We start from the raw sequence: 27411 nt of genomic DNA on the forward strand, positions 1-27411 counted from the left end.
TAGCAGGCACCAGGGGCTGCAAAAGCGCCTCACTGAGAACTGGCGACTGGCCTAGCAGACGCCTCGTCATCGGTTTTGGACCTCGGATGCCTATCCTTTTCCTTGTCCTTGCATTTTTTGTAAACTCTGGTTGTCAGCTGGTCTGACGGCATTATATAATTAAATCTTCGGCCAAAGTAATGAAATGCAAAATCGAACAGACGCTTGATAGTGCATTGGTTAAATCTAGCACAAAACCGACAGCTAGCAACGTTGTGATCAGGGCCTAGGCAAGGAATACAGTAAGAGTGAAAATCCTTATGAGGTATTTGCTTCCCACAAGAAATACAATTGTTAACTTTTTTTGACATCGGTCTGGAGCAAGAAAAAAGTTTCCCCAATTGGGTACTTAGCTTTAATGAAGACTTTGATTCTGAAATTCTGATTTGAAAATCTCAGGAGTCGGCCGACCGGCACTTGCGAACTGCTTTTGCTTCGGGCACCGTGCAGCAAGAAAGACTGAAGAAAATGGCGTTGGCTGCATCGTTTATACCCCTGGCGCACTGATGTCAGGGAAGAGGCGACAGCAACAGACGCCAGACCTAGACTTTGGAATTCTGGCCGACTGAGGGTAGCCTGCCAGCAGGATAACCCAAGAGTAATGACTGCAACAGTGAAACACGATGAACATGCACTGATCATGGGATCAAGCTACTATATCACTATAACCCCTAAAAAAAAAAAAAATTGAGTAACACCTAAAATACCACTGGAAGAGTCCATTTTCTGTGGAGTCTCTTGCCAATACAACAATGGACAGATTAATTTGGTATTTGCCAAGTCAAAGCCAATGAAAGGTACTGCAAAGGTTGATTAATGGGTAGGCATCAGTGTTTAATTACCCTTTATAAAGAACAAGTCCTAGCTATCTCCTATCCTACCCTGAAAACACACTAAAATGAGCAAAATTTTTAGCAACAGAAAAGTTATAAATCTGGTAAGCTAATTGTAAGCAAGGCTCATACCTCGACCCCTTTTAGCCAATGCATCTGGATCTCTCCTGTCATTCATCCTCTTTGTAAAAAGAAGAAATGGTGCTGAGAAGGCTCCTGAAGTACAGCAATTACAATCATGCAAAGTTTGATCTGGAGGGATCCTAACTTGTGCTGATGACAAAATGCCACTTTTGCCATTCAGTTTAACCTGCAGCTTAGCCGCAGCTTCCTTCAGTGACCGGACAGTAACTAGACCCAGAGTACAGAAAACTTACAGCTGCACTGGGCATATCATTCTGAACTTCCACACCTTTTCTCTGCAAACTTTCATAAATGGGTGAACACTCAACTTCTGTTTTCTAGTGCCTGTCAAAAAGTCTTGATCACCTTGTGGTTTTCTACAAGGAGGTCCTTCCCCAGTGTCCAAAAGAGTGATAAGTTTTCCTTAAGGACACAACGTAATGTACCTAATAAGAATCATCAGCAGAAAAAAAAAGTTATGTACTCACCATAACATTTCATCTGAGCTGTTGCTTTTCATTTCTTCAACCTGTTGCACCCAGAACCAACTTGGCTGCATACTCCAGCATTGGATCTAAGCTCCAAGCTCCTTCCCTTCCCATAATTCCCTTGTCCCCTTCCTCCCCTCAGGTTGAGTTTGCTGCAGAACAGGAGCACCCCAACCTAGACCATATGGCTATAAACCTGGCATTATTCACAAAACTTGCCCACACAAGGCAGGGTGAAGGAGGGAGGGATGGTTGAAGACAAATGAAAAGCAACAACTCAGATGGAACATTGTGGTAAGTACATAACTTTTTTATCTGAAGTTGCTGTTTTCATTTGGTCTTCAACCTGTGGGACAGAGTCCTCAGCTACAAATACACCCTGGGAGGTCCTCATGGAAGGATGTTCCAGAGCACAACTGAGCCAAAGTATGCTCTGCCCCTCGAAAGAAGGTCCAATTTATAATGGGAGATAAAAGTATGCAAAGATGCCCAGGTAGCTGCAGAGCAGATATCATCTAAGGAAATCCTGGACCAAAAGGCTGCAGAAGTAGCAACAGTCCTGGTGGAATACACCCGGACATGCCCTGGTGGAGATAACCCTTTGGCTCGATAGGCCAATGAAACGCATTCAGAAATCCATCGAACAATGGTAACTTTAGAGACAAGTTTTCCCAGGAAGGATTTAGAAAAGGAAACAAAAAGTTGTTCAGACTTATGAAAAGATTTTGTTCTATGCAAATAGAAATGCAGCTGCCTGTGAACATCATGCAAGGGATAGCAGTCTGTCTGGAGGTAGAAACACCTTGCCTTGGATAGTGTATATACAAGCCCCAATAAAATCGAGAACCTGCACTGATGCCAGTTGGTATTTGTTGAGATTTATGGTTATGCCCAGGAAACAAGCGGTCTTGAGAAGAAGATCCCTGGCTTGACACAGTTGATGCCTGGGGGGAGTGGAAAGGAGCCAATTGTCCAAGTAGGGGAAGACCTGAAACCCCTGCAGCCGCAGGTGAGCCACCACTACTGCCATCACTTTGGTGAACACCTGGGAGCGGTGGTGAGCCCAAACGGGAGGGCTCTGAACTGAAAATGACTGGCTCCCAGCCAGAAGCAGAGGAAACTCAGAACACCTGCTCATCTTGATGTGATGCTAAGTGTCTTGGAGGTCCACCAAGCACATCCAGTAGTTTATCTGCAGAAAGTGTAGAATTGACTGAAGGGTGACCATCCAGAATTTTGTCTTGGCAATCGACAGGCTCAGGGTTGAAAGATCCAGAATGGGTCTCAACTCCCCTGTTTTCTTTGGCACTAAAAAGAAGCTGGAATAGATGCCTGACCCAGATTGGTCTGAGGGGATGGGCTTGATGACGTTTTTCGAGCAGCCTGGAAATTTCTAGGGCTGCTTGCTCCCGTTGCATGGGTGGGATGTCTGGGAAGTGTTTGGGAGGGACTGGGGCCTGACGAAAGGGGACAGAGTATCTTCTGAATATTATCTGCAAAACCCAATGATCGTCACTGCTGGACTCCCAAGCTGTTGGGTGTAGACATAGACATCCTCCGACTGCCTCCAGAGACGAGCAGTCAGGCAACCCTTCAGGGCTGCTGTGAGGGTTTGTCCAGGAAGGGATCCCTAGACCCTAGGTTCCTTGGGCCTCCTCTGCCACAAGTGTGGCGTCTGTCATAACCCCCTCTGCTTCTACGGGGAAGGCAAATCCTGAGCATTGTGGGAAGAACCTTGAGATTTCCAGAACCACAACTTCTTCACCCCATGCTGATTCCTAGAAAAGGATCATTACTGGGTGGAGTGGAGGATCCCAACGGCTGACAAAGTTCTCCCGTCCTTCTTGCTCTGGACTAAGATGTGCTGAACAGTCTTACCAAAAAGAGTGGAACCATCATGGGGGGGCCATTCATAAATGATGCCTTGAAGAGCTCCAAGAAAGCACAAAGCCGGAGACAGGCATGATGCCTGATGGCTATGCCTGTCCTAGCAGCCCTAGAGGCACCTTCCATAGTGTGTGACAGGAGCCTCATAGAAGTATTCAATATCGAGGTAAGGGTGGCCATATGGGAATAGAACACCCTTTTTTCCTCTGCTGACATGGACCCTGGGGCAGACTCAGAGATCTCTTTGATCAGGTCCCGCTGCAGTCTGATAATGTGTGCCATGTAGTTCAGTGCACACAAGGCAAATGTAGCTGAAGTGTAAGCCCACTTGCTGAAGAGGTTCATAGTCTGAGACTCCCTGTCTGGAGGATGGACTGTAGAGCTCTCCTGAGTGAGCTCTTTCTTGGTGGCTGCCACAACCAATATGGCATCGACCTGGGGATCCATTCAACCAATGCTGCCTGACAGAGCGCCCAGTATTTTGTCCAGACACTTGGGGACAGACTCATCCATATCCGGTTCCTTCCATGCCCCGCATGAAATTAAATCCACAAGGGGATCTGTGGGAGGGGACACCAGGAGGTAGAGGGTCCTGTGCCAAACGCCTCCAGGAATACAGACTCATCAGGGTTGGGCTTTTGGGTAGACCACCATCCGTGTTGGTGCAGGATCTCCATGATGTCTCCAAAGAAGACATCCTCCAGGGGTGGAGAACCCTCAACTTCCTTCAAGGCGGTATCTTCCATGAGGGACTCTGGTAGGAAATCAAAGTGTCTCCTCTTGCACGTGTGTTTCCAAGTGACCTCCTCGGGGGGGATTTGGGGAGGACTCGGAAACCTTGGGGAGTTCTGGGGGGGGGAACCTCCTGGGGCGTAGTTGCAAGTGGCAACAGGCTGTCCTTGAGGGGACAGGATGGCAGAATCCAGCCCAGAAAAAGAGGGAGGCAGGACGGACTCTGAGGATGATAGTGTCTAGGGTCTCGAAGGTGCCAACAGGACACTCTCCACTACCTCGAAAGCAGAAGGCAAACAAACCTCCAAAGCAGGGATAACCAAGACCGGATCCACTGCCATCCGCACCAAGGGGGGAGCTGGAGCCAAATCTCCTGGTGCCGAAACACCGATAGGAAGGGCCGACGCCAAAAACCTCAAAGCCGACACCATCCACTCAGAGCTGATATCAAGGCTATGGCCCCAAGAGTTGGACAGCTCTGAAAATTTTGGAGCCGAACCACCCAGGGGAATGGTCGGTGTCAAGCTACCTGGAACCACCAGCACCAACCCCTTGACACCTGGAAACACCGGACCACAAGACTCCGAAACCAGAGGTCGGATCGGAGAAGGAGCAATAGGAAGGAAAATGGATTGCATGCCCCCAGCCCTCCGAGGGGGAAGGAGCAGGCAGGACTCCCAACTGAATCTGGGCCCGAATAAACTTCTGCATCATTCTGTCCACCTAGGCTTCAGAAAGGCTCCATGAAGACCGGATGGAAGAAGCCACCAACCTGGGCTTGGAGTAGTGTGTCAAGGGGAGGCAGAGAGGGAGGACAGAGTCTGGGTAGTCTCCAGCTCCAGTGAGAAGCGGGGAGACCAGAGTTGAGGAGAGCCCCGGGTCGGATCCAGCCATGACTTAGCTAGGGGCTCGACCAATGAAAGAGAGGTCAGGAGCTCACTTCCTAGGCCAGTCCTGTTCCTTTGAATGGGTCTTTTCCCCATCCCTGGACTTCTTGGTGGGAGGTTGAGTCCCAAAAGCTGTGGCAGAGGAGGAAGAAGAAGCCTCCAAAGGAAGGAGGCCCTTAAGAATCAGCTTATTCCTCCTGTCAATCAGGGCACGGGGATTGAAGCCCACACAGATCAAGCAGGAGGAATCCAGATGATCAACACCCAGGCAAACAACTCACAGAGTGTGGCCATCAGAAGGAGGAAGCTTATGGCCACACTCTGTACACTTCCTGAAGCTCTGCTTGAGTGGTTCGGCCATGGCCACAGGATCCCAAACACATTCCACACACTCATTCAGACAAGACAGAGAAAGGGATTTTTTTTCTTTGTTGTTTTGTTTAAACTGACACAAAGCGCATAGGGATAGGGTAGGGTAAAGTAAAGAAGAGACACAAGGACACCCGAAGAGAGAAGAAAAAGGGATATAAAAAGATCAAAAAGTCTATTTCTTACTGTAAAAAGGAGCTAGGAGTGGAAAGTACAGTTTTGTACCTACCATAAATGTAGATGTTCGTGTGCTAATACAGCTGCAGTCATAACAGATGGGTTCTCCTGCCGTCAGGCGGGTCCTCGGTCAGCCGAATTCCAAAGTCTAGGTCTGGCATCAGTTGTCGTCGCTTCTTCCCTGACGTCAGTGCGACAGGGGTATAAAAGAACCAGCCGATGCCATTTTCTTCAGTTTTTCTTGCCCTAGATGTCAGGTGCCCCCAGAAGGAAGGCAATACATAAATTTGTGTAATAAAGCAATGTCATATAATCAAAATACATTAGTTGCAAGCAAATACACCATAAAAGAATACCCCAATCAGGTTGTATGAGGAGGTGTTAGCCAACAGGACTGTCCCAAGAGGGGAAGGAGGGAGGGAAACCAGGACTGCAGCTGTATTAGCACTCGAACATCTACATTTATGGTAGGTACAAAACTGTACTATGTTCATCGTGCATACAGCTGCAGTCATAACAGATGGGTAGAATCCCAAAGCTAAGAAAGGGGTGGTAGGCACTAGTTGGAACTAGGAGGAGCCAGGATGCCCTGCAAGACTGCAGTGGCAAAGCCTGCTCTAGTTTTGGCGTATAACGGTAGGTGGTAGTGCTTGGAGAAGGTATGCACAGAACTCCAAGTGGCTGCTTCCAAAATATCTTTGGTAGGAACTCCTCTGAGGAAAGCTGCAGAGGTAGATGTGGCCCTTGTGGAGTGAGATCTGATGCCTGCAGGTACAGTTTTGCCATGAAAAGAGTAACAAAAGCGCATGCAGTGGGCTATCCATTTTGAGATTGTCTGTTTGGAAATAGGCTTCCCTTGAGCTCCTATAGCATAGGACACAAAGAGCTGTTCTGATTTTCTGAAAGGCTTTGTTCTGTCCAAATAATAACGCAGTTGTCTGTGGATGTCCAAGGAATGTAATAATCTCTCCCCTTTGTTTTGAGGATTAGGATAAAAGGTAGGTAAGTGTATAGCCTGATTCAAAGCTACCCTGGATACCACTTTTGGCATAAAGGATGGGTTGGTTCGTAAGGAAACTCTGTCCTGATGGAAGATGATAAAAGGCTGCACAGCCATGAGGGCTTGTAGTTCCGAACCCTACGAGCTGAAGTAATAGCCAGAAGGAAAGCTGTTTTCCACGACAAATATTGCAAATCTGTTGAGGCAGCTGGCTCAAAAGGAGGCAAGGTTAGCTTTTCTAGTATGAAATTGAGGTCCCAAGCAGGTATTGGTTGTTTCCTTGGGGGTTTTATATTCTTAGCCCCTCTGAGGAACTGTCTTAAGAGGGGGTGAGAGAATAAAGGTGGATCAGTGTTGTACTCTGCAGAAATGGCTGAGGCATGGATTTTGATGGAGGAGAATGAAAGCCCACTGCTTAGCAGCTCAGCTAGATACTGTAATATTTGAGGTAAATTCAGTTTTCCAGAATTCTGGCCCTTTTTCTCATTCCAGGCACAAAACCGCTTCCATTTTGCGGCGTAGGCTTTTCTAGTAGACGGCCTTCTGGCCTCCAAAATGACATCCTGCACCTCCTTGGAGAGTAGGGTCTGTTGTGATGTTAAGAAATCTTCCATGCGGCCAGATTGAGTGTTTTCAGCCGACTGTGAAGAGTTTTGAAGCTGTGCTGAGTCAGAAGAAGAGGCATTAGAGGTAGGGTCCATGGTAGGGTCAGGCTCCTCAGGAGTGGGTACCAGTGTTGTCTTGGCCAGTCTGGAGCAATGAGAATCATCTTTGGTCTGTCTGCTCTGGTTTTTAATAGAACTTTGGGCAGCAGAGGAAGAGGTGGAAAGGCATAAACTATCATTGTTGTCCAACTGAAAGAGAGAGCGTCCACTCCCCATTCCTTTGGATGAAAAGGCCTTGAGCAGAATTTTGTCAATTGGTGATTTTTGTGGGAGGCAAAGAGATCTATGTCTGGCCTTCCCCATGCTTGAATTATTTCTGTAAAAACTTGAGGATGCAACTTCCATTCGTGTGGATCTGTCACATTTCTGCTTAGGTTGTCTGCCAGCGTGTTTTCCTTGCCTGGCAAGTACTGTGCTTGAAGCTCGATTTGTAATTCCAGAGCTATGTTCCAAAGTGACATGGCCAGTCTGCATAGGGGGTATGAATGGGTTCCTCCCTGTTTGTTTATGTACCACATTACTGTCGTGTTGTCTGTCCTTATCAATAGTTGACCTGGATGCAGAAGGTCTTTGATAGCTAGAATTGCATTTATTACTGGTAGCATTTCCTTTTGATTGATGTGAAGGTGCTTTTCTTTTTGGGACCATTTGCCCTGAATGCACCGATCTGTCATGTGCGCCCCCCAGGCGTAGTCCGAGGTGTCTGTTGTGATGACTTGATTTGCTTGAGGCTTGCAGAATGAGAGACCTGTGTTTGTTTGGCATGCTTGAGCCCACCACAGAAATTTCTTTTGAAGACATGGAATTAGTGGTATTATTGTTTCCAAACTGTGGCTGTGTTGAGACCATAGGTTTTTCAGGTACCATTGAAGTTTCCTCATATGCAGCTTTGCACATGGGATTAGTAGGATGCAAGATGCCATGAATCCCAGAGCCTGCAGGATTTTCCTTGCAGTCAGCCTGGTAAAATCTGCTAGTGTTCTGAAGTATTGAGTTAGTTGCCCCTGCTTCTCTGGCGTGAGGTAGGCCATCCGAGTGTTTGTGTCCAAGTTGGCACCCAGGAAAATTATTTTCTGAGAGGGTATTAGCCTTGATTTCTTTTTGTTGACCGTGTATCCCAGAGAATTCAACAACATTATTACATAAGCCAGATGTTTCAGAAGAATGTGCTTGCTGTCCTCTTGGATCAGGCAGTCGTCCAAATATGGGTATATTTGTATCCCTTGAAGTCTGCAGTAGGCAATTACTGATGCCAGGCATTTCGTGAATACTCTGGGCGCAGTAGATAAGCCAAAGGGCAATGCAGAGAATTGATAATGGGTTGAACCTGCAAGAAATCTGAGGTATCTTCTGCAATTTTGTCTGATTGGGACATGCAGGTATGCCTCCTTGAGGTCCAATGTTACCAGCCAAGACTCCTTGCCCAGCATGGGAAGAAGCTGCTGTAAAGTGAGCATCTTGAATTTTGGTACGAGTAAAAATGTGTTTAGGATGGATAGGTCCAAAATAGGTCTCCAATCTTTTCCCTTCCTTGGTACCAGGAATAGTCTGGAATAAAAGCCTTGACCTTGTTCGTGAGTAGGTACCTCTTGAATAGCTTTCATGTCCATGAGATCTGAAATCTGTTTTTGTGCCTCTGCCCTTTGATTATGTGGCAGGTTTGGCATGCCTCTCATTTTTGGAAGGGTGTGAAAATGGAATCTGTAGCCTCTGTTTATAATGTCCAGGATCCATTTGTCTTTTTTGACAATATGCCAATTTTTTGAAAATAATGCCAGTTTTCCGCCTAAGGGTGCTGCCATTTGAGCCTTGCTTGGCATGCAAAGGGGAAAGTCATTGGGCTTGCTTTCTGAATGGCTGCGAACTATCCTCACCACCTCTTTGTGTAGGAGCTTGCCACTGTCTGCCTCTATACGATCCTTGAGATTGCCCTCTGCCCCTCGGGCGCCTGTATTTACCTCTTTGGGGTCTGTCCGTGGCTGGAAAGGACCAATTTTTGGAAGGCCAATTTCTACTGAAATGTGGAGGTTGTACCTGCAGAAAATCCTTCACTGTTTGCATTGATTTAGCTTTTTCCTCCATTTTCTTTAATACCCCTTCAGCTTTAACACCAAATAATACATCCTTTTGAAGAGGGGCATCTAGCAATTTAGCTTTGACATGATCTGGTAAGGTTTGTTCCTTGAGCCAGGCATGTCTACGTATCACTGATCCTGTAACAGCAGCTCTACATGAGGCCTCTAGAGCATCAAAACCACATTGCAAGGTATGTTTACCCACTTGTTCTGCACTATGCATCAAATCCTGCAACTCCTTCAAGTCTGGTTGTTCAGGTTGTGACATTTTACTTCTCAATTGTGATAACAGAAACTGCTGGTACATTAGCATATGGAACTGGCAGTTTAATGCCCTCATGGTTAAGGTGGCCGAGGTATATACCTTTTTTCCCCACCTTTCTAAAGATCTGGAATCTCTCTCGGAAGGTAATGGATTTTTAGCAGTGGAGGCCTTAATTCCTTTGGGGCCCTGTGAGATAGTTTCTGGGTCAGCCGCATGGCTTTTGTATAAAAATTGGTGAGAGTCAGGAACCCGGTAGTACCTGTCAGGCTTGACAGGGGCTGGAGGTAAAGAATCCGGGTTAAGGCAGGCCTCCGAGTACACATCATCTAGTATGTCTAAGACAGGAGGTACAGCCAGAGGCCTGTGCTGAGGTAGCAAGAGAAAATCCCTAAGCCTTTTCTTGGAATCATAGTACTCTTGGCCTTCCCAGTGGAAGTGTTCCCTTATGGTATGCAAGGTTTCCCCAAATGAGTAATCCTCTGGGGGGGAGACAGAGGGAATGGACTCCTCTGCATCAGAATCTTCAAAAGGGGAGTAAGAATGTTCCTGCTCATCAGAGTGCTCTGATATAATGGAGGCCTGGTCAGAGGAGGGGGATTCTTCCTCCACTCTGGGCCTTTTGTCAGGGGGGGGTTGAGAATCCCTGATAAGAGTAATTAAATCCTCAGCCATTTTGAGCATCTGTTTTTTAATGTAAAAAAGGAAACTCCTGCACGTTGAGCAAATACACGGATCAAACCAAGACAATTCAAGCATAAACCAACAGAGCCAGCATACAGTGACCTGAAAATACTTTACTGGTATAAAACCATAAAAAACAACAAAAGAAACAGACCGGTTTCGGCCAGATCAAATCATAGCCTTCATCAGTGTGAAAAACAAAACATCAATTGTTGCAGCTTAAATAAGCCCATCTACAATCCCATTGGTTGTGTCAAAAATATTCATTCAGACCAGGTGGAAATAATCCACCCAGTTTTACAATCCATTTTTTCTCTTTGGTATTTAAAATAGAGTGCCACCCTGTCTTGTTGGATCGGTTACCTTGTATAATGTCAATAATCATAAAAGTAAACTTGGCAGATTTGTGAATCAACTGATGTTTGTAGAGTGCGTTATTAAGCCCTTTTGTTTTTAATATTGCTAATGTGCTCAGAAATTCTAATTCTAAATGGTCTAGAGGTTTGACCAACGTAGAATGAACCACACTGACATGTGGCCAGATAGACCACCCAGTCACTGCTACAGTTGGCAAAAAAATTAAGATCATAAACCAATGAACAATTTCTGCTGGAAAACTGTTTGGATTTGTTCACCTTATCACAGTTGGTACAGTGACCACATGGGAAACAGCCTATCAATGGGTCACCTGTCACTGTTGTCTGCAAAAATTGTGAATGTCCATCCATGGTACCATGTTTATAGTGGTTAAAAAAAGAACCAAGGTTTTTCCCTTTCCGAAATGAAAACAAACATCTATCAGGTATTATGTTTGCTACTTCATGGTCACAGTGCAAAATGTTCCAGTGCCTATGAACACTCTGTATTAATTGATCAGAATTTCTGGCATAAGTTGTAGTGAACCTAAGGGGTACAGAATTTGTTTTGGCATGTTCCTTGTAGTCCAATAAATTTTGCCTATCTAAGGAATTGACCAGATTACTGGCACTTGTAACATAACCCATGCCATAACCCCTAGATCTAAATCTGTCGGTAAGATCCTTCCGTTGTGTTTGAAATGAAGAATCATGAGAACAAATATGTTTTATCCGAATAAATTGTGATTTGGGGATATTGCATACAACATGTGGTGGATGGAAACTCGAGGCATGAAGAATGGTATTATACTCAGGATGTTTCCTAAATACTTCTGTACCTAATGTATGGTCGGGTAATCTAGTGATGGAAACATCTAAAAAAGTTATAATGTTCCTATCATAATGAACAGTAAATTGTAGACCCCAGATGTTATTGCTGAGATAAGATATAAATTCATGTAAGCCATGTAAATCACCTTTCCATACCATCCAACAATCGTCCAAGTAACGTCTCCAAATGTCAATATATTCCAGAAAAGAATTGTTTTGGCAATCATAAATGATTTGTTGTTCCACAAAGGCCATAAATAAGTCCGCATAAATGGGTGCAAACGAAGCTCCCATAGCGGTGCCCTTCACTTGCCAATAGCAATTATTCTGATAAAAGAAGACGTTACTTGTGAGGACAAATTTGGCTAATTCAACCAGAAAACAATTGAAGGTATGTTGGTATAAACCCGCCTTATCCAACCAATAGGACAGACCTTCCAACCCAGCTTGATGTGGAATGTTGGTATATAAATTACTAACATCAAGGGTACACATCAACCAATCTTGCTCCAACTGACTATCTAAGATTATTTGTAGAAAGTTGGTAGTATCATGTAGTCTGGACCGTATCAAACCAAGTAAAGGCTTGAGGTATTTGGTAAGAAATAATGACAAAGGTTCCGTAATATACCCTTTACCTGAAACAATAGGTCTGCCTGGGGGATTGATGGGGTCCTTATGAACTTTGGGTAGAAAATAAATATATTGCGTTGCTGGATCATGAACCATAACTTGTTGTACAGTATCATTAGTAATGATAGATTCATCCCTAGCCCAAAGTAAAAACTCCTCAATTTGTTTTTGGAACCTGAAAGCTGGATTGATAGCCATAGGAGAATAATATCTCTGATCCGACAATTGCCTAATGGCTTCTTTGTCATAGTTACACCAGTTTAAGATAACAACAGCCCCACCTTTATCAGCAGAAATAATAACAATATTTTATTTTATCTACCCCCCCCGATGGTATCTGGGCCTAAAGGGATAGGACCCGGTATCCTTTTGGGGGACGGTGATCCTGATACTGACTGTAGTTCATTATCAGTGCATGATGAAATATCCTCAGTTGAAGAGCCAGATGCTAAGCTCGATTTTTTGAGGATGGAACGAGGTCTTTTTCTTTTGGGAGTTCTAGTGGAATTGGGTGTAAATCTGACCTGTTTGGTATAACTTGCAAAGGGGTTGGCATTCTTGTAGTCACCCTGATCCCTCTGAAATTTTTTGAGTTTCCTGGTGCGTAAAATATTGAGGTCTGTCGCTACCTTATTGAGTTGTTTGTTGTAAAAGGTTTCACCCTCAAAGGGTTTCACATCACCAACCAGCTTGTTGACTGTGTCTATTTCCAAATCAATGATTCTATCATAAAACTTGGATAAAGCATCCACAAAAGACATAGTTGCTTGTTGTTGTATTGAAGACCACTGTCCAGTAAGTTCCTGGTCAGCAGCCCCCACATGGGGTTGAATATGTATTCTCAAACCTCTGGGGGTGATCCCCTTAGCCATATAGGCCTTAAACAGCTTGGAATGCCAAATATTTGATCTAAGTGATCTAAGATGTCTATGTAATTGTTCAAATGCTAGTGCACAAATCGATTCTGAATCAGACTGATCCACGGTAGTGGAATTTTCTTGTGAAAGGGGACCCAAGCCAAAAGCTCCAAGGTCTTAACTGTCTGCAGATAATCCTGTCACCAAACTAGAAAGATCCATGGTCCACAATATCCGCTGACAATAATAGTACAAAACTACGTCAGCTGTTGGATAAAAGTATTGAAGGGACAATAACAGCCCAATAGAAAAAGAAAAAAAAATCTGTAAAAGTTATAAACTAAGTTAAGGCTGTGCCCCTAATATACATAAAATGATTTGTGCATTAGCAAGTGTAAATAGATATGGCCAAGGCCAATATGGCAAATCATAGTGCTGAGCAGGGGCGGCTCGTGGCATCGGGCTGCCGGACTGCAGCCCACTCAAAATAAAAAATAGAAAGGAAAATAAAAAAAAATATTTTTTAAAATTTCGCGGACTTCGCGCATGCGCAGTAGTCCCGACTACTGTCGGTCTATGTGCATGCTCAAGGCAGTCCGGCAGTCCCCATAGGGGGACACAAGGAGACGTCTGTGCACTTTTAAAGTGCACAGACTCGCTAGGATTATGGGTCGCGTCCGGACTGCAAGAGCAGCAGCAGGACTCGGGAAGGAGCATTGGGATCTCGTTGGGCTTTCCTTGGGATCTCGCGGGTCTTTGAGTATTGCGCGGGAAGGATGTACATTAGCTGGATATATTCAGGTAAGTGTATGGTGCTTTTTACCTTTATTTTACAATGTTTATTTGTGTGTGTATGGTGCTTATGCTTTACTGGAGTTTGTGTGTGTATGGTGCTTATGCTTTACTGGAGAGAGAGTTTGTGTGTGTATGGTGCTTAAGCTTTACTGGAGAGAGAGTTTATGGTGCTTATGCTTTACTGGAGAGAGAGTTTGTGTGTGTATGGTGCTTATGCTTTACTGGTGTGTGTGTGTGTGTGTGTGTGTGTGTGTGTGTGTGTGTGTGTGTGTGTGTGTGTGAAAATGCCCCAGGTGCTTATGGTGGTGTGGTAGGGAATACCTCAGGCTTGAACCCTGTACCCTGTATGCAAGTGTTAAAGACTTGAGTTCCCTACCCACCACCATTTGTAAAAAAATTGCAGATTTTTGCCTCATATTCGATCTGATCTGTTCCTCATAATATCTGTGGTTTGTAAATGTTGCAATGCTTGATATTTGATGGTGTAGTAGTAGCATTATTGCCTCACAGCTGCAGGTTCTTGGGTTTGATTCTTGGCTGGGGTTCCTTCTTTGTGGGGTCTGTATCTTCTCCCTGTGTTTGTGTGGGTTTGCTTTTGTGTCCTCCCATGTTACAAAGACATGTCTGCATTATTTCTTCCTGGGCCTCTGCTGAAAATTGTTTATTTGTTCCAAGTCAGACTGTCCTGATTAAAAAATGTTAAATAAAATTGACAGGCATTTGAATTTCAGACTTCAGGTTTCTGAATGTTTAATTCCTTGCATAATTGATGGTGCAGTGATAGTATTGTTGCCTCACAGCTATAGGTTTTCTGGTTTGATTCTTGGTTGGGGTGGCTTCTGTCTGCATCTCCTCCCTGTATTTGTGTGGATTTGCTCTGGTGCCCTGCCATTTTACAAAGACGTGTCTGCAGTATTAATCCCTAAGTCTCTGCTGAAAATTGTTTTTGTTCTGTCCGCAGTAAAATTGACAGGCATTTGAATTTCAGACTTCAGGTTTCTGAATGTTTAATTCCTTGCATAATTGATGGTGCAGTGGTAGTATTGTTGCCTCACAGCTATAGGTTTTCTGGTTTGATTCTTGGTTGGGGTGGCTTCTGTGTGGAGTCTGCATCTCCTCCCTGTGTTTGTGTGGATTTGCTCTGGTGCCCTGCCATTTTACAAAGACGTGTCTGCAGTTTTAATCCCTGCGTCTCTGCTGAAAATTGTTTTTGTTCTGTCTGCAGTAAAATTGACAGGCATTTGAATTTCAGACTTCAGGTTTCTGAATGTTTAATTCCTTGCATAATTGATGGTGCAGTGGTAGTATTGTTGCCTCACAGCTATAGGTTTTCTGGTTTGATTCTTGGTTGGGGTGGCTTCTGTCTGCATCTCCTCCCTGTATTTGTGTGGATTTGCTCTGGTGCCCTGCCATTTTACAAAGACGTGTCTGCAGTATTAATCCCTGCGTGTCTGCCTAAAATTGTTTTTGTTCTGTCCGCAGTAAAATTGACCGGCATTTGAATTTCCAACTTCATGTTCTTCAGAATACATAGTAGCACAACCTTTTTTTTAGCAATTTTCTAAGTTTATAAGATGAATATTTTAAATTTGTCCCTATTTTTGGGACTGTATTCCCCCATTATTGGCTTCGTCCAGGTTTTTGTGCTAAGGTTGACAGCTATGGCAAGAACTGAATTCACTGAATATGTTTGAGGGCTGTATTCCCTCATTACTGGGTTTGTCCAGGTGTTTTGTACTAAGAGGTTGACAGCTATGGTGAGAACTGAATTCACTAAATGATAGCCATTTAAGTTTCAGTCTTCCTCTCTTTTACAAAGCAGCTGATGTGGCGTAGTGGTATGTTACTCTGACTGTTTTTTGCTCAGGGACCTTGGCAGTAAAATATATGGTGGCAACACAACATTTTATTCTAGCAACTTTCCAAGATTATACAAGCAATGTTTAATGTGTCCCTGTTTTGGGCTTTTGACCCCCCCCCCAATACATTTTGGCTTTTTCCAGTTTTTGAGCTGCGAAGTTGAGATGCAGTTGAGTATTGAGTAGATTTTACAAGGAACTGAGAGCTGCAGGGGAATAGAAGTTTAGTGCTTTGCCAAGTTAATACTATAGCACAACAGGTTGTGTACTTGCTTTTGATGCAGAAGGTTGTGGGTTCTACTCCCACAAGGGGTGGATGCTGCCGTACTGAGAATGTTCTCCTTGGTGAAGATACTAACTATGAGTTCGTTATCAGTTTGCCATCCATTTCCTCTTGCAATATTATTACTAGCTTATCATTTTTTAATGTAATATAGGCAATTTATTCCTGAGGGGCAACAGACACTTTATTTTTCGATGAAACCATGAAATATAAAGGTGATTGCTAGCAGCAACCGCTTCATTAGTTACAGATTTCTTTAATGTGGAATTATTTAGATGACTGACTTCAGAGATTGTGCATATTTACTGATAATGGACTGTAGAATTGTGCATATTTACTGATAAAGGTGGACTGTAGAATTGTGCATATTTACTGATAATGGTGGACTGTGGAATTGTGCATATTTACTAATAATGGTGGACTGTAGAATTGTGTATATTTACTAATAATGGTGGACTGTGGAAGTCTGAGTAGACTTTTTTATGATAAATGTTCTCAACTGGGCAGTTTTGCCATTATGGGTGCATATGGTTTGTTTCATTGCTTACTGGAAAAAATGTTCAAAACAAATTTAAAATACCCTGTAACAAGTGTACTGTATTGTACAAGGAATATAATTTTAGTACAATGAGGAAGGTGTATCAAAGAGCACATGTATGTTTCATATGCAAGGAGCCTATGATTCGAAAACAGCCAAAAATTAATCTTTATCTGCCACTGGCAAAATGTATTTTCTTTGAATGTGGGTTTCAATGCTGTTTCAATGAATGTGAGTTTCAAGGGCAGAGAAGTTTTAATGCTAAGTTTTCATTGTGAGACTGCATTGCTTTGTTTAACAGATGACTTAGTGTTTGTGCTGTAAAATACAAAATAAAACTTTCAAATGAAGTCCAACTCATCATAGAAGTAAAGCAGTATGCACATTAGTGTTTATAGTAAATGGAGTGAAATAGCCAAGTATAATGGTTCATTGGAATGGCTGCAGAGGCTCCATTCAACCATTATTTTGTCAGGGGGGAAGGGCAGCAAACTCAGACAGGCCCAGCTGAACTATACCACCCAACTGTCCAGATTTTCAAAGAATGAATAGATTTTTGCTTCTTATTTTTGGTTTGTTGTTCATAAAATTTGTAGTTTTAATTCCTAAATGATTTGCCAGAAGTCACTCAATAAGTTTCAGACTTCATAACCTTCAGAAAAATGCATGTTAAAGTAAGAGCTGTTCTATCAACTGTCTCAATTTATACAAGAGCAATTTTTAGTACTGTTTATATGTGCCCCAATATATTTGGCCTTGTTCAGATTTACTGCATTAACAGGTTGAGAGGTACATGCAAATAAATTGCTTTATAGAATTAGGCATAGCCAACCTCTCAACTGTCCCCAATTTTTGGCTCAAAATGTTGCTCTTCCCCTTATAATCCCTCCACAAAATAGCAATTTTGGAAGAAAACATGGAGGGTTTACAATTAAGAAATAACTGTAATAATCAAAGTTATAGATTACTTGAAATGCATGTAGATTCTTTTATATTTTGTCAGCTGCTCAAGGTAGCAGTACTAATATTAAAGTGTCCCTTCTTTGACAGGTAGCAGCTGTATTGTGTGTCTATTTTATATTTTTGCATCACATTTTTGTCCATTTTTCATAAAATTGTGTTTTTGGCAAATTAGTGACAAATCACTAAAGACTGAAGTTAGAAAATGACAGACATTTGAGTTTCAGATTTTATACCCTTCAGAAAATTCATACTAATGCAAGACCTATTCTATTATCTTTCTAAGTTTATTAGAGCAATATTTAAAATTGTCCTTATTGTTGGGCCTTTGTCCCACTTCTGTGTATGGCTTTGTCCAGATTTCTTGCTCTTGAGGTTGAGAAGTATGACAAATGTGTCAGGGCCATCACAGTCAGACAGAGAGATTTCAAATTGTGACATGCTTGTTGCACCCCACTCCCCCATGTAGTGACTCTGGATGTGTCCAAGCAAGGCAAGGAGTAGTTGTATCTACCTTGGATGGGGAGGACACACTGCATAAGTACTACAGTGGCTTTTCATCTGTCCTTGATTTTGCAGAATGGTCTGGTTTCTGTCATATTTTTGTACTGTTGATTTATGCTTATTACTCAAAGTGCCTGTTGCTCTGTGTTTTTAAGTAGCAATGCTTTAATGACCATAAAGTAAGCTTGTCTGAGATCGTAAGATGCAAGTAAGCTTTAATAAGCATACTGTTAAAGAATTGCCAACATTGAAAGCCTTTCTGTTGTTGCCATGCAGAGAATACTTGACTAGATAATGTATAAGCCTTGGGTATTAAAGGACAGGATTCCATTATTTTAAAAAGCTCATTACACTTGTTGGAGACTTCCAGTCATCTCTACAGACTTTACCCGTAAACTAGACAGAATGCCAATCATGTGTGGTCCATAACCTGTACAGTAATCCTTTAGGCAATGTATCTTGAGCTTGTTTCTTGTTTGCTTTTCATTTTTTACTTTTATCATGTTTTCCCCATGAAACAAGTTGTCAGGCAGCAGGTCTTTTTTGGATAAGAAACATTTTTACAAGTGGGGGCATCACATAGATTTCTACTTTCAGCATGTTACTTGGTACTGTAATAAAGCTGAATATATTATAATTAGGACTGCAGTGCAAGGAGAAGTGGTTTGAGTTGAGTGCTTCTGGTTTTTCTTATACTTGATTTTGACTGGCATTCCAGTAATGTATTTAAAAAGTAATTTATTTTTTCATGCCTCACAACCTTTTGTTTCCATCTAGATATTAAGTAAGCTGTCATGCAGCCAATGCATTGAAATATTTTTATTCTTCTACACTTATTTTTGTCTTGATTGGACTTTCATAATGATGGTTTGCCACCCAGGGCAGCGTATTTAATTAAAGTTAGTTTTTTGTGGTTTTGTGCATAGCTCCTCCCCTTTCTGGTTGACCACACCCCCTCCCCTTGGCCCCACCCATTCAGCTGTCTCCTGCAGCCCCCCTGTGATTTGAAGTCACCAGCCGCCACTGGTGCTGAGACAGGAAAATGACTGAACAATAGGTCAGTACAACAGCTGTTGTTATTCAAAGTCGACTAAGGAAGGAGACATCAGCCAGCAGACCAGATTAGCAATGTGAAATGTGAAAACCAATCACCTCTGGTCAGTATAAACCACACTAACTGATCTATAAATCCTACATCAAAAAAGATTCAAACATACAGAGGGTTAGATAGGGAAAACCCAAAAAAAATATATATTTTGGATATCCAAATGACCCTAAAGAAGCCAGACCCAATCTGACCCTGTGTAAAACATACTTATGGACCCTTAAGATGTAATTCGACTGTGAGGAAGTTGGCCCACCAATTCCTAAAAACAATTTAAATCAAAAAAGACCCTAACTGGGTTGATTGGTATTGAATTACTAAAAAATATATCCTAGCAAAAATTGAATACAGATCAAAATTGAAATGTAAAATATCAAACAAATAGCCACAGTTCCAATGTTCATAAACACATAGAGCATGTCAACTATAAGCAGATTTACATAAAATAATCATGAATTAGTTCCACAATATAATGAAATATGTAAAAAAACAAATCCCAAAAGGTGATGTAAACACTTCGTCCTTGAAATGCGAACTTGGATGGATGAAACCGTATCAGTAATCACTGACACATATAGAAAACATAAGTTCCTTCATATAAGCCAATGGTCAAAAGAATAAAGTTCCAGTCCCATCACATAAATCGCTCGGACCCAAAAAATGAAATCTTTAGCGTTGCAACAACCGAGAGTATTAAAACTCTTTGGAAGATCACAACCTAACAGATGTTCCAATCATAACAATGTTCGCCAAATGACCAGAACCTCCAAATAGGCACATGAAAAAGCCAAGGGCAATAATGAAGAAAAAATATGTACATGTATAAATGACCGTTTGAAAAAATGTAAGTCGCACAACCACATTCATCTAAAAAATGAATTATTGATAAATATGTCCATTATATATAATGGTGAAAACCCGTCCAAGTCCTAATATGATCCCAGCTTCTTAGTGATAAAAAAAGATAGAGTAAACAGTACCTGTGTTCACAAAATACTATTGTGAACAAAATCCAACAACCCTCGGATGTGGCAAAACTTATTGAAAATAACCTTGCACAGCGTCGACCCCTCGTAGCTGTTGGAAAAACTCGAAACCGAAGGTAGAAAGGATCAACGTATCAGACAAAAGATGCTGGCATCTCCTGCCTTGCTTCGACAAAAATCCACGCCAAAAGAAAGCCGATGAGGATCGTGGTATGACGCCAGCAGTTGGTTTTTCACATAGTTCAATAAATAAACCAAAATGGAACACTCCAAACCGATAATCCTGGATAAGTAAAGTAAATTTAGACAAAACCAATATATTGGTAAAAAATAAAGTCCAAAAGGACCAAAATGTAGATGAGTTGAAGACCGCAGAAAACTGACAGTCAGTAACAGGATCACAGGCCCCCAGCAGAAAGAAAAAGGAAACGTAACATCAAAAAGGGAACTCCTGCACGTTGAGCAAATGCACAGCTCAAACCAAGACAATTCAAGCAAAAACCAACAGAGCCAGCATACAGTGACCTGAAAATACTTTATTGGTATAAAACCATAAAAAACAACAAAAGAAACAGACCGGTTTCGGCCTGTTCATCTGTTTATTTAGGCATGGGGCATGGAGAAAGGCCCTGTGTAGCTTGTCTCTTAGAATGCATGGCTGCTTTAGACTTAGTGAAAGCCTTGATGGAAAAAGAAGAGGAAGGTCTGAAGACACCTTGAGAGGAGGCAGACCTGTCTACATTTTGAGATTCACCACCAAGAGTGGCTTTGGTATCTGTAGTCGGGGTGTGGGCCGAGGAGCCAGCGACCTCGGGCACAGAAGACACCACCAAAGAAGTGTCGTCGGTAGTCAGGGGCTGCATAGGCGCCTCGCTGAGAACCGGACCACCTGTAGTCGGCTTTGGCGTGGTGTCGGTAGAGGCCGCGGACCTCGTGTGTCGGTCCTTATCTTTGCGTTTTTTAGACAAAACTGGAGTCGGAGTATCCGACGACATGATATAGTTACATTTTTTGCCAAAATAATGCTGGGCGAACTCCGTCCGACGTTTAATGGTGCGTTTATTGAATGTAGCACAAAAACGACAGACCGAGACATCAAGGAATACAGAGGGAATGAAAATCCTTATGCGGTATTTGCTTCCCACATGAAATACAATTATTGACTTTGTCTGACATCGGTCTGAGGCAAGAAAAGCTTCCCCAACGGGGTACTTAGCTTTCAAGAAGACTTCGGTTGCAAAATTTTTGTAATTTCAGGAGCTGGCCGACCGGCACTTGCGAACTGCTTCTGCTTCGGGCACCGCGCGGCAAGAAAGACTGAAGAAAATGGCGTCAGCTGGTTCTTTTATACCCCTGTCGCACTGACGTCAGGGAAGAAGCGACGACAACCGACGCCAGACCTAGACTTTGGAATTCGGCCGACCGAGGACCCGCCTGACGGAGGAATCCAGATGATCAACACCCAGGCAAACAACTCACAGAGTGTGGCCATCAGAAGGAGGAAGCTTATGGCCACACTCTGTACACTTCCTGAAGCTCTGCTTGGGTTGTTCGGCCATGGCCACAGGAACCCAAACACATTCCACACACTCATTCAGACAAGACAGAGAAAGGGATTTTTTTTTGTTTGTTGTTTTGTTTAAACTTACACAAAGCGCATAGGGATAGGGTAGGGTAAAGTAAAGAAGAGACACAAGGACACCCGAAGAGAGAAGAAAAAGGGATATAAAAAGATCAAAAAGTCTACTTCTTACTGTAAAAAGGAGCTAGGAGTGGAACCACGCTGCTGTCTCTAATGAGTGCCAGATCTGGGTCCCACAGGTTGAAGACCGAATGAAGACAACAACTTCAGATTCTTGCTTTAAGAGCCGGCAGAAGAAAAAGCTCCCTGTCTGCAAATTGGTCCATTTTGCATTTTTTCCCACCATAAAACCCACACAGTCATTTCCATGCAACCCTTCAGGGATTCCAATAAAACAGATGTGCTTCTACCTGGTTCGATCTTTTTGATCCACCTGCCATATCCCCACCTGATCGAGCCCTGACTCAAACACTACTCAATGAATGATATTAACTAGACAGTCATGCAGCTCTGTGTGAGGAGAGGATGCCTTCTATTTTGTGAAGTTGCAGTTCAGTCTCTTTCATATATTCCACCAGTGTAGCATTAATTTTTTGCAGCTTTGACATCATTTATTTCTAACTTAGCATCAGTAGTTTAAGAAGTTGTAGCCATCATCTTATTGTGATTAATATCTACTCTTGGATCTACTTAAGGTACCCACAGACTCGCACAGTGACTGTTCCCACCTCCTAGTCTTCTACTACTACTACTTTCGTCTTTTCCCGGTTAGGGGTCGCCACAGTGGATCACCTTGTCCGCTAATGATTGGCAGGGGAGTTTTACCATGTTGAGTTGCCAGCCCGGCTCCCAACCTTCCACAGAAGGCACACACACGCATGCACTCACACCTAGGGCCAATTTAGAATGTCCAATCCACCTACAGCATGTCTTTTGGATGTGGGAGTAAACCAGGGCACCCGGAGGAAACCCACACAACCACAGGGAGGACATGCAGACTACGCACAGAAGGCACCCCCAGCAGAGGATCGAACCAGAGAACTGAGATGTTAAATTGCCTGGTCCTGCAGTTTTCTTATTATGAGTCATATGAAGACAGACTCCAGTTGCCAAAAACTCTTCCCAGTATGTAAATTCCAGATTGCTGTGGTCAAAAGCTCTACAATTTTCATTACTTTTTAAAGGAGATGAACTGACCAAGCAAATCTGTGTATTAATGACCCTCCAACATTACCTTAAGTCCTGATAAGTCACTTTCTGAGAAGGCTATTAAGGTCAAGAAGGAAGAGAACAGTGGTAGGCTCGCTGACTTATTGGACGAATAATCAGGCACAGGCTGCTTTGTGCAAGAATGGGGAAGCAGCAGAGTACTAGAGATTGAACATTAGGGAGTTAAGGTGAAGTATATTTATCAGAGAAGGAGGATTACACAGAGATATTAGGAATCAGCAAGGGAGTATGAAGTTAGGAATGAAGGCACTATGAATGGGTCGAGGGAAGCTAGTAAACGGAGTAGTAATATCATAAAATGCAGATAAGGTTTATGTTTATCTAAGTGATTGCTATAAAGGGGAAACAATGCAAATGCAATGCCTTCAGATTTGTCTGTGGGAGAGAGGATGTAAATGCAAATGGCTTGAAGCAAAACTTGCATCTGTAACTCTGGGTGCACCTTAATGGAAAGCAAGTATATGCAAATCTAGGCTGCTACTGTCTAATTTGTTTTAACAAAAATAATAAAAAAACAGGTCAGTATACCTTGACAGACCTTTTCTGTTAATGTGAAACATGTTTTTATTTAAGTATACCTATAAAGGAGAGAGCCCTTCAGTGTTAACTGCCACTTGCTTAATGGTGCTCCTATTTTTACAGATTGAAATTGCTACTATTCGCTGAAAAAGACCAATCATAACTTAATGAGAAGAGAAAGTGTAATCCAACTTGGGATGAAACTGGATAACCACTTGCACAGAACAATAATCCCACAGATCTAGAACTATGTACAAGAATGATAACCTCCTTCACCCAAAGTGAGGACACACTGCATTACACTAGGGAATGCTGTTTTCAACTGGACAAAATAAGAAAGGTTGTGGCTCTGCACGTACACAGTCAAAAACAAAAGAAAAGTAGGAAAACAAATGAATGAGCAAGAGAGAGAGGCAGAAATACAGGTATGAAGTGAGGAACAGACAACCCAACCTACTCAAGACAAGAAGTTGTGGTAAATAAACAAGAAATGTAGGAGAGATGGCAAACATACCTAAAGCAATCACTGCTGCAAAAGCTTGAATAAAGAGGGTGACAGTAAATTCACCTCTAGAAAATAACAGGAATTCTAGCATCTGATGAAAGATAAGGTGATGTGAACTCATTTTCTGAAAGGAGTTGACACAGGAAAAATGGACATAAAGATGTGACTGACAAGAATGTAAAAACAAAAACAAAAATGCTGCCATTACCTGTCTTGTATACTTTTTCGTACAATAAGGAAATAGGACTTGATCAGTCGTTGGATGACCTCACAATCTTGTTGTTCTCGAAGGGTCAGTTTTCGGGATATTGGCACTGGCTGTTAGGAAGGAAAAAGAAAAGTTACCTGCAGTCACTTCATTTCAGGCTCTCTTCCATTGAGTCAAGTCACAGTGCTACATACTGTTAATACTAGGACCCATCAAGATAACCAAGATAATTGTGATGTAGACCACCCATGCCAACAAGTCTTGTTGATGCCTACATAACGTGGATAGCCCAAACCTGGTCTGGCTTTCTCCTGGGGATGCATCTGGAGAGCACTTTGGTAAAACGGAACAATGCAACTATGATTCAACATTTAAATGAAGGAGAAAAATACACAGACATTTGAACATAAAATGCTTTATCGATGAAAATGAAAGAAGCAGATCATCTGGTGGGCATACAGAGGAAAAAAGAAGTTATGTACTCACCATAATGTTCCATCTGAGTAGTTATACTTCATTTTCTGCAACCTGTGGGTATTCGGATCCATATCGGATCAGAGCCGTCAACATTTTATCAAGCATCTGCTCCAAGCTCCTCCCCTTACCCATAATCCCTCACCTCTGCTACCTTCCCTCAGATCAATCTTGCCACTAAGCAAACTATTAACAACTCAATAACGTTGACCTACAACAGGTTTGGGGGAAGGAGGGAGGGACAGTTGCAGAAAATGAAGTATAACTACTCAGATGGAACGTTATGGTGAGTACATAACTTCTTTATCTGAAGTAGTTAACTTCATTTTTCTGCAACCTGTGGGACAGAGTCCTCAGCTACCAAAACTCCTGGGGAGGTCCTCATGGAAGGATATTCATGAGCACCGCAGAGCCAAAGGATGCTCTCCCTCTAGAGATCAAATCCAACTTATAATGAGAGATGAATGTATGTGACCTTGCACAGATATCATCCAGAGAAACCCTAGACCAAAAAGCAGCAGAAGTTGCCACAGATCTGGTGGAATGGGAACTTTAATAGGACCAGGTGGGGATAGGCCTTTATCCCTATAGACTTGCAGTATACATTGTGTAATCCACCTGGCTAAGGAGACCTTGGAAATGGTCTTTCCCAAAAAGGGTCTAAAAAAATGACATGAATAATTGGTCAGACTTACGAAATTGCTTAGTCCTGTGCAGATAGAAACGAAGCTGCCTATGAACATCTAGCAAGTGCAGCTTATATTCACCCTTGTTCTGGAAATTTGGAAAGAACATAGGCAGATTAATCATCTGGTTAATGTTAGATTCAGAAGCCACTTTCGGTAAGAAAGAAGGGTTTGTGCGAAGCAAAACCCTGTCTTTAGGAAAAATCAAGGGGGGCACGGCAGACAAAGCTTGGCTCTCAGAAATCCTTTTAGCCGAAGTAATGGCCACTAAAAAGGCTGTCTTCCAGGACAGAAATTTTAAGTCTACTGACGCTGCTGGTTCAAAAGGGGGTGCCACCAATGTCTGCAGAACTAGAGTAAGGTCCCAAGGGGGGATGGAAATCTTAACCAGGGGACACAAGAAAAAAAGTACCTTGTAGAAAGGCCTTGCACAATCTCAAGGAGGCCAGAGCATTCACATTTTTGCCAATATGAAAATAACATATGGCTGCCAGTTGTACTTTCACTGTGGGGGAACTAGCCCCTTATTGAAAAATATATGACAAAAACTCCAACACTGCAGGAACCGGGGCAGTAAATGGATCTATGTTTCTCTGAGAAGCCCAAATAGAGAAGTGTTTCCATTTGCTGCGGTAAACCTTCCTAGTGGAAGCTTTGAGGGATGCCACCAGAATACTCTCAACTGAAAATGATAAAGCGGGAGTCCTAGTGATCAGGGGAACTGGAGCAACCAAGCCGTCAGCTTGAGGCTGTCCAGGTCGGGCGGACTGATGCTCGAGGGATGGGATATGAGATCCGGGCAGGGATCTAAAATCTGTGGGGGAGTTAGAGCATGAGACCAGAGGAAGGGGAACCACACTTAATGCGGCCAGAATGGGGCAATGAGGATCACTTTGCACCCCAGTCAGTATGCTTTCTGAAGAAACTTCAGAATGAGGTAGCGGGGGATAGGCATACAGTAACCCGGGAGGCTAAGCATGGACTAGAGCGTCTCTGGGGGAGTCCCCTGGGGAGGGGATTAGAGTGAAGAATTCGCTGCACTTCGCATTGGAAGGAGATGCGAAGAGATCACAGCAAGGGTGACCCCACGCTAGGAAGATCTCCTCTGCTATTGACCGTTTCAGAGACCACTCATATGGCATTAGAATAGCCCGACTCAATCTGTCCACTAAAATGTTGGAGCGTCCCGGGATGTGAGTTGCGATCAGAAACTGACTGGTGGAAATTGCCCACTCCCACACTCTCATGACCTCTCAGCAGAGAGGGTAAGATCTGGTCCCTCCTTATAGGCTCATAGGTTGGTACTAGGCTATCATCCCTAGGGCCTACACAAGCCTACCCATAACAATTCCCTAGCTATTTCTTCCCACACTATTTACTTCCCTGGACCTCTGTCTAGCAGGGCGACTGACATGATCCCCGGGATGAATTTCCTTTCTCCCATCCAACTGTCAAGGTTCCTTTTGAAGAGGACCAAAGAGGCACTCTGCTTGACATGTATGGGCAATCTATTCCAAAGTCTGGGGAGTCTCTGGGTCAGGAACCTATCCCTCCAGCATGTTTTGTTTATTGTGATGACAAGGTTTATATCCCTGGAGCGTGTGGCTCTGAGGGATTGGGATTTCTTTAAGTGTAGCATGTCCAGCAACTCTGGGTTTGACATGGCCTTGTACGTTAAGCAGAGATCGCCTCTGAGTAGACGATATGCGACAGAGTATAGCTGGAGTTTTTTAAGGCGGTCAGAGTAGGGCATCTGCTTTAGGCCTGTGATTCTTTTAGTGAGGTATTTCTGCGGCCTTTCCAGTTGTTGCAGATGTCTTGAGAGGTACATACCAAATGGGGCATTGTTCTCTATAATGGGTCTAATGAGAGATGAGTACAGTGGGACAATGACCTCCTTTTTTCTGGATGAAAAGCCCTTAGTGATGAGCTGTGCCACAAAGAAGGATTTCCTGACTGTTGTGGCGATGTGGTTATCAAAGGTAAGACCACTGTCCACCTGTGTCCTTAAGTCTCTTATCACACTTTCGGTGTTTAGTGTACTGCCACCTATATGGTAATTCACGGATACATGTTTTTTCCCAAAGGGGATGTACCAGACAACGGACATGTTGTTTGATTGAACTGCAATCATCCCTGGGGGAAGAACAGTGTGAAAGGCTTGCAACGCTAAAAGCACTGCCCTCATCTCCAGAGCACTGATATGCAATCTGGTCTTGGTTTGGGACCACGTGCCTTGGACTGTCCTCCCCTAAAAGTGCCCCCCACCCGAGCTGGGA

The 27411-nt window shown here is 43.1% G+C and overlaps 1 protein-coding gene across 3 annotated transcripts in view; it reads right to left on the minus strand.

The window, feature by feature from the left end:
- Positions 1–27411, minus strand: part of LOC122808944 (dynamin-1-like protein) — a 1240976-nt gene that overhangs the window by 104965 nt on the left and 1108600 nt on the right. For all 3 annotated transcript variants that reach the window (XM_044080100.1, XM_044080098.1, XM_044080099.1), the window contains one exon: positions 23973–24082. In XM_044080100.1, the coding sequence (XP_043936035.1) occupies positions 23973–24082 (110 nt within the window). The remainder of the gene's footprint in view (positions 1–23972; positions 24083–27411) is intronic.

This window comes from Protopterus annectens, chromosome 8.part0 (genome assembly GCF_019279795.1).
Source record: "Protopterus annectens isolate FY-2018-M chromosome 8.part0, PAN1.0, whole genome shotgun sequence".
In the NCBI taxonomy this organism is placed as follows: domain Eukaryota; kingdom Metazoa; phylum Chordata; order Ceratodontiformes; family Protopteridae; genus Protopterus; species Protopterus annectens.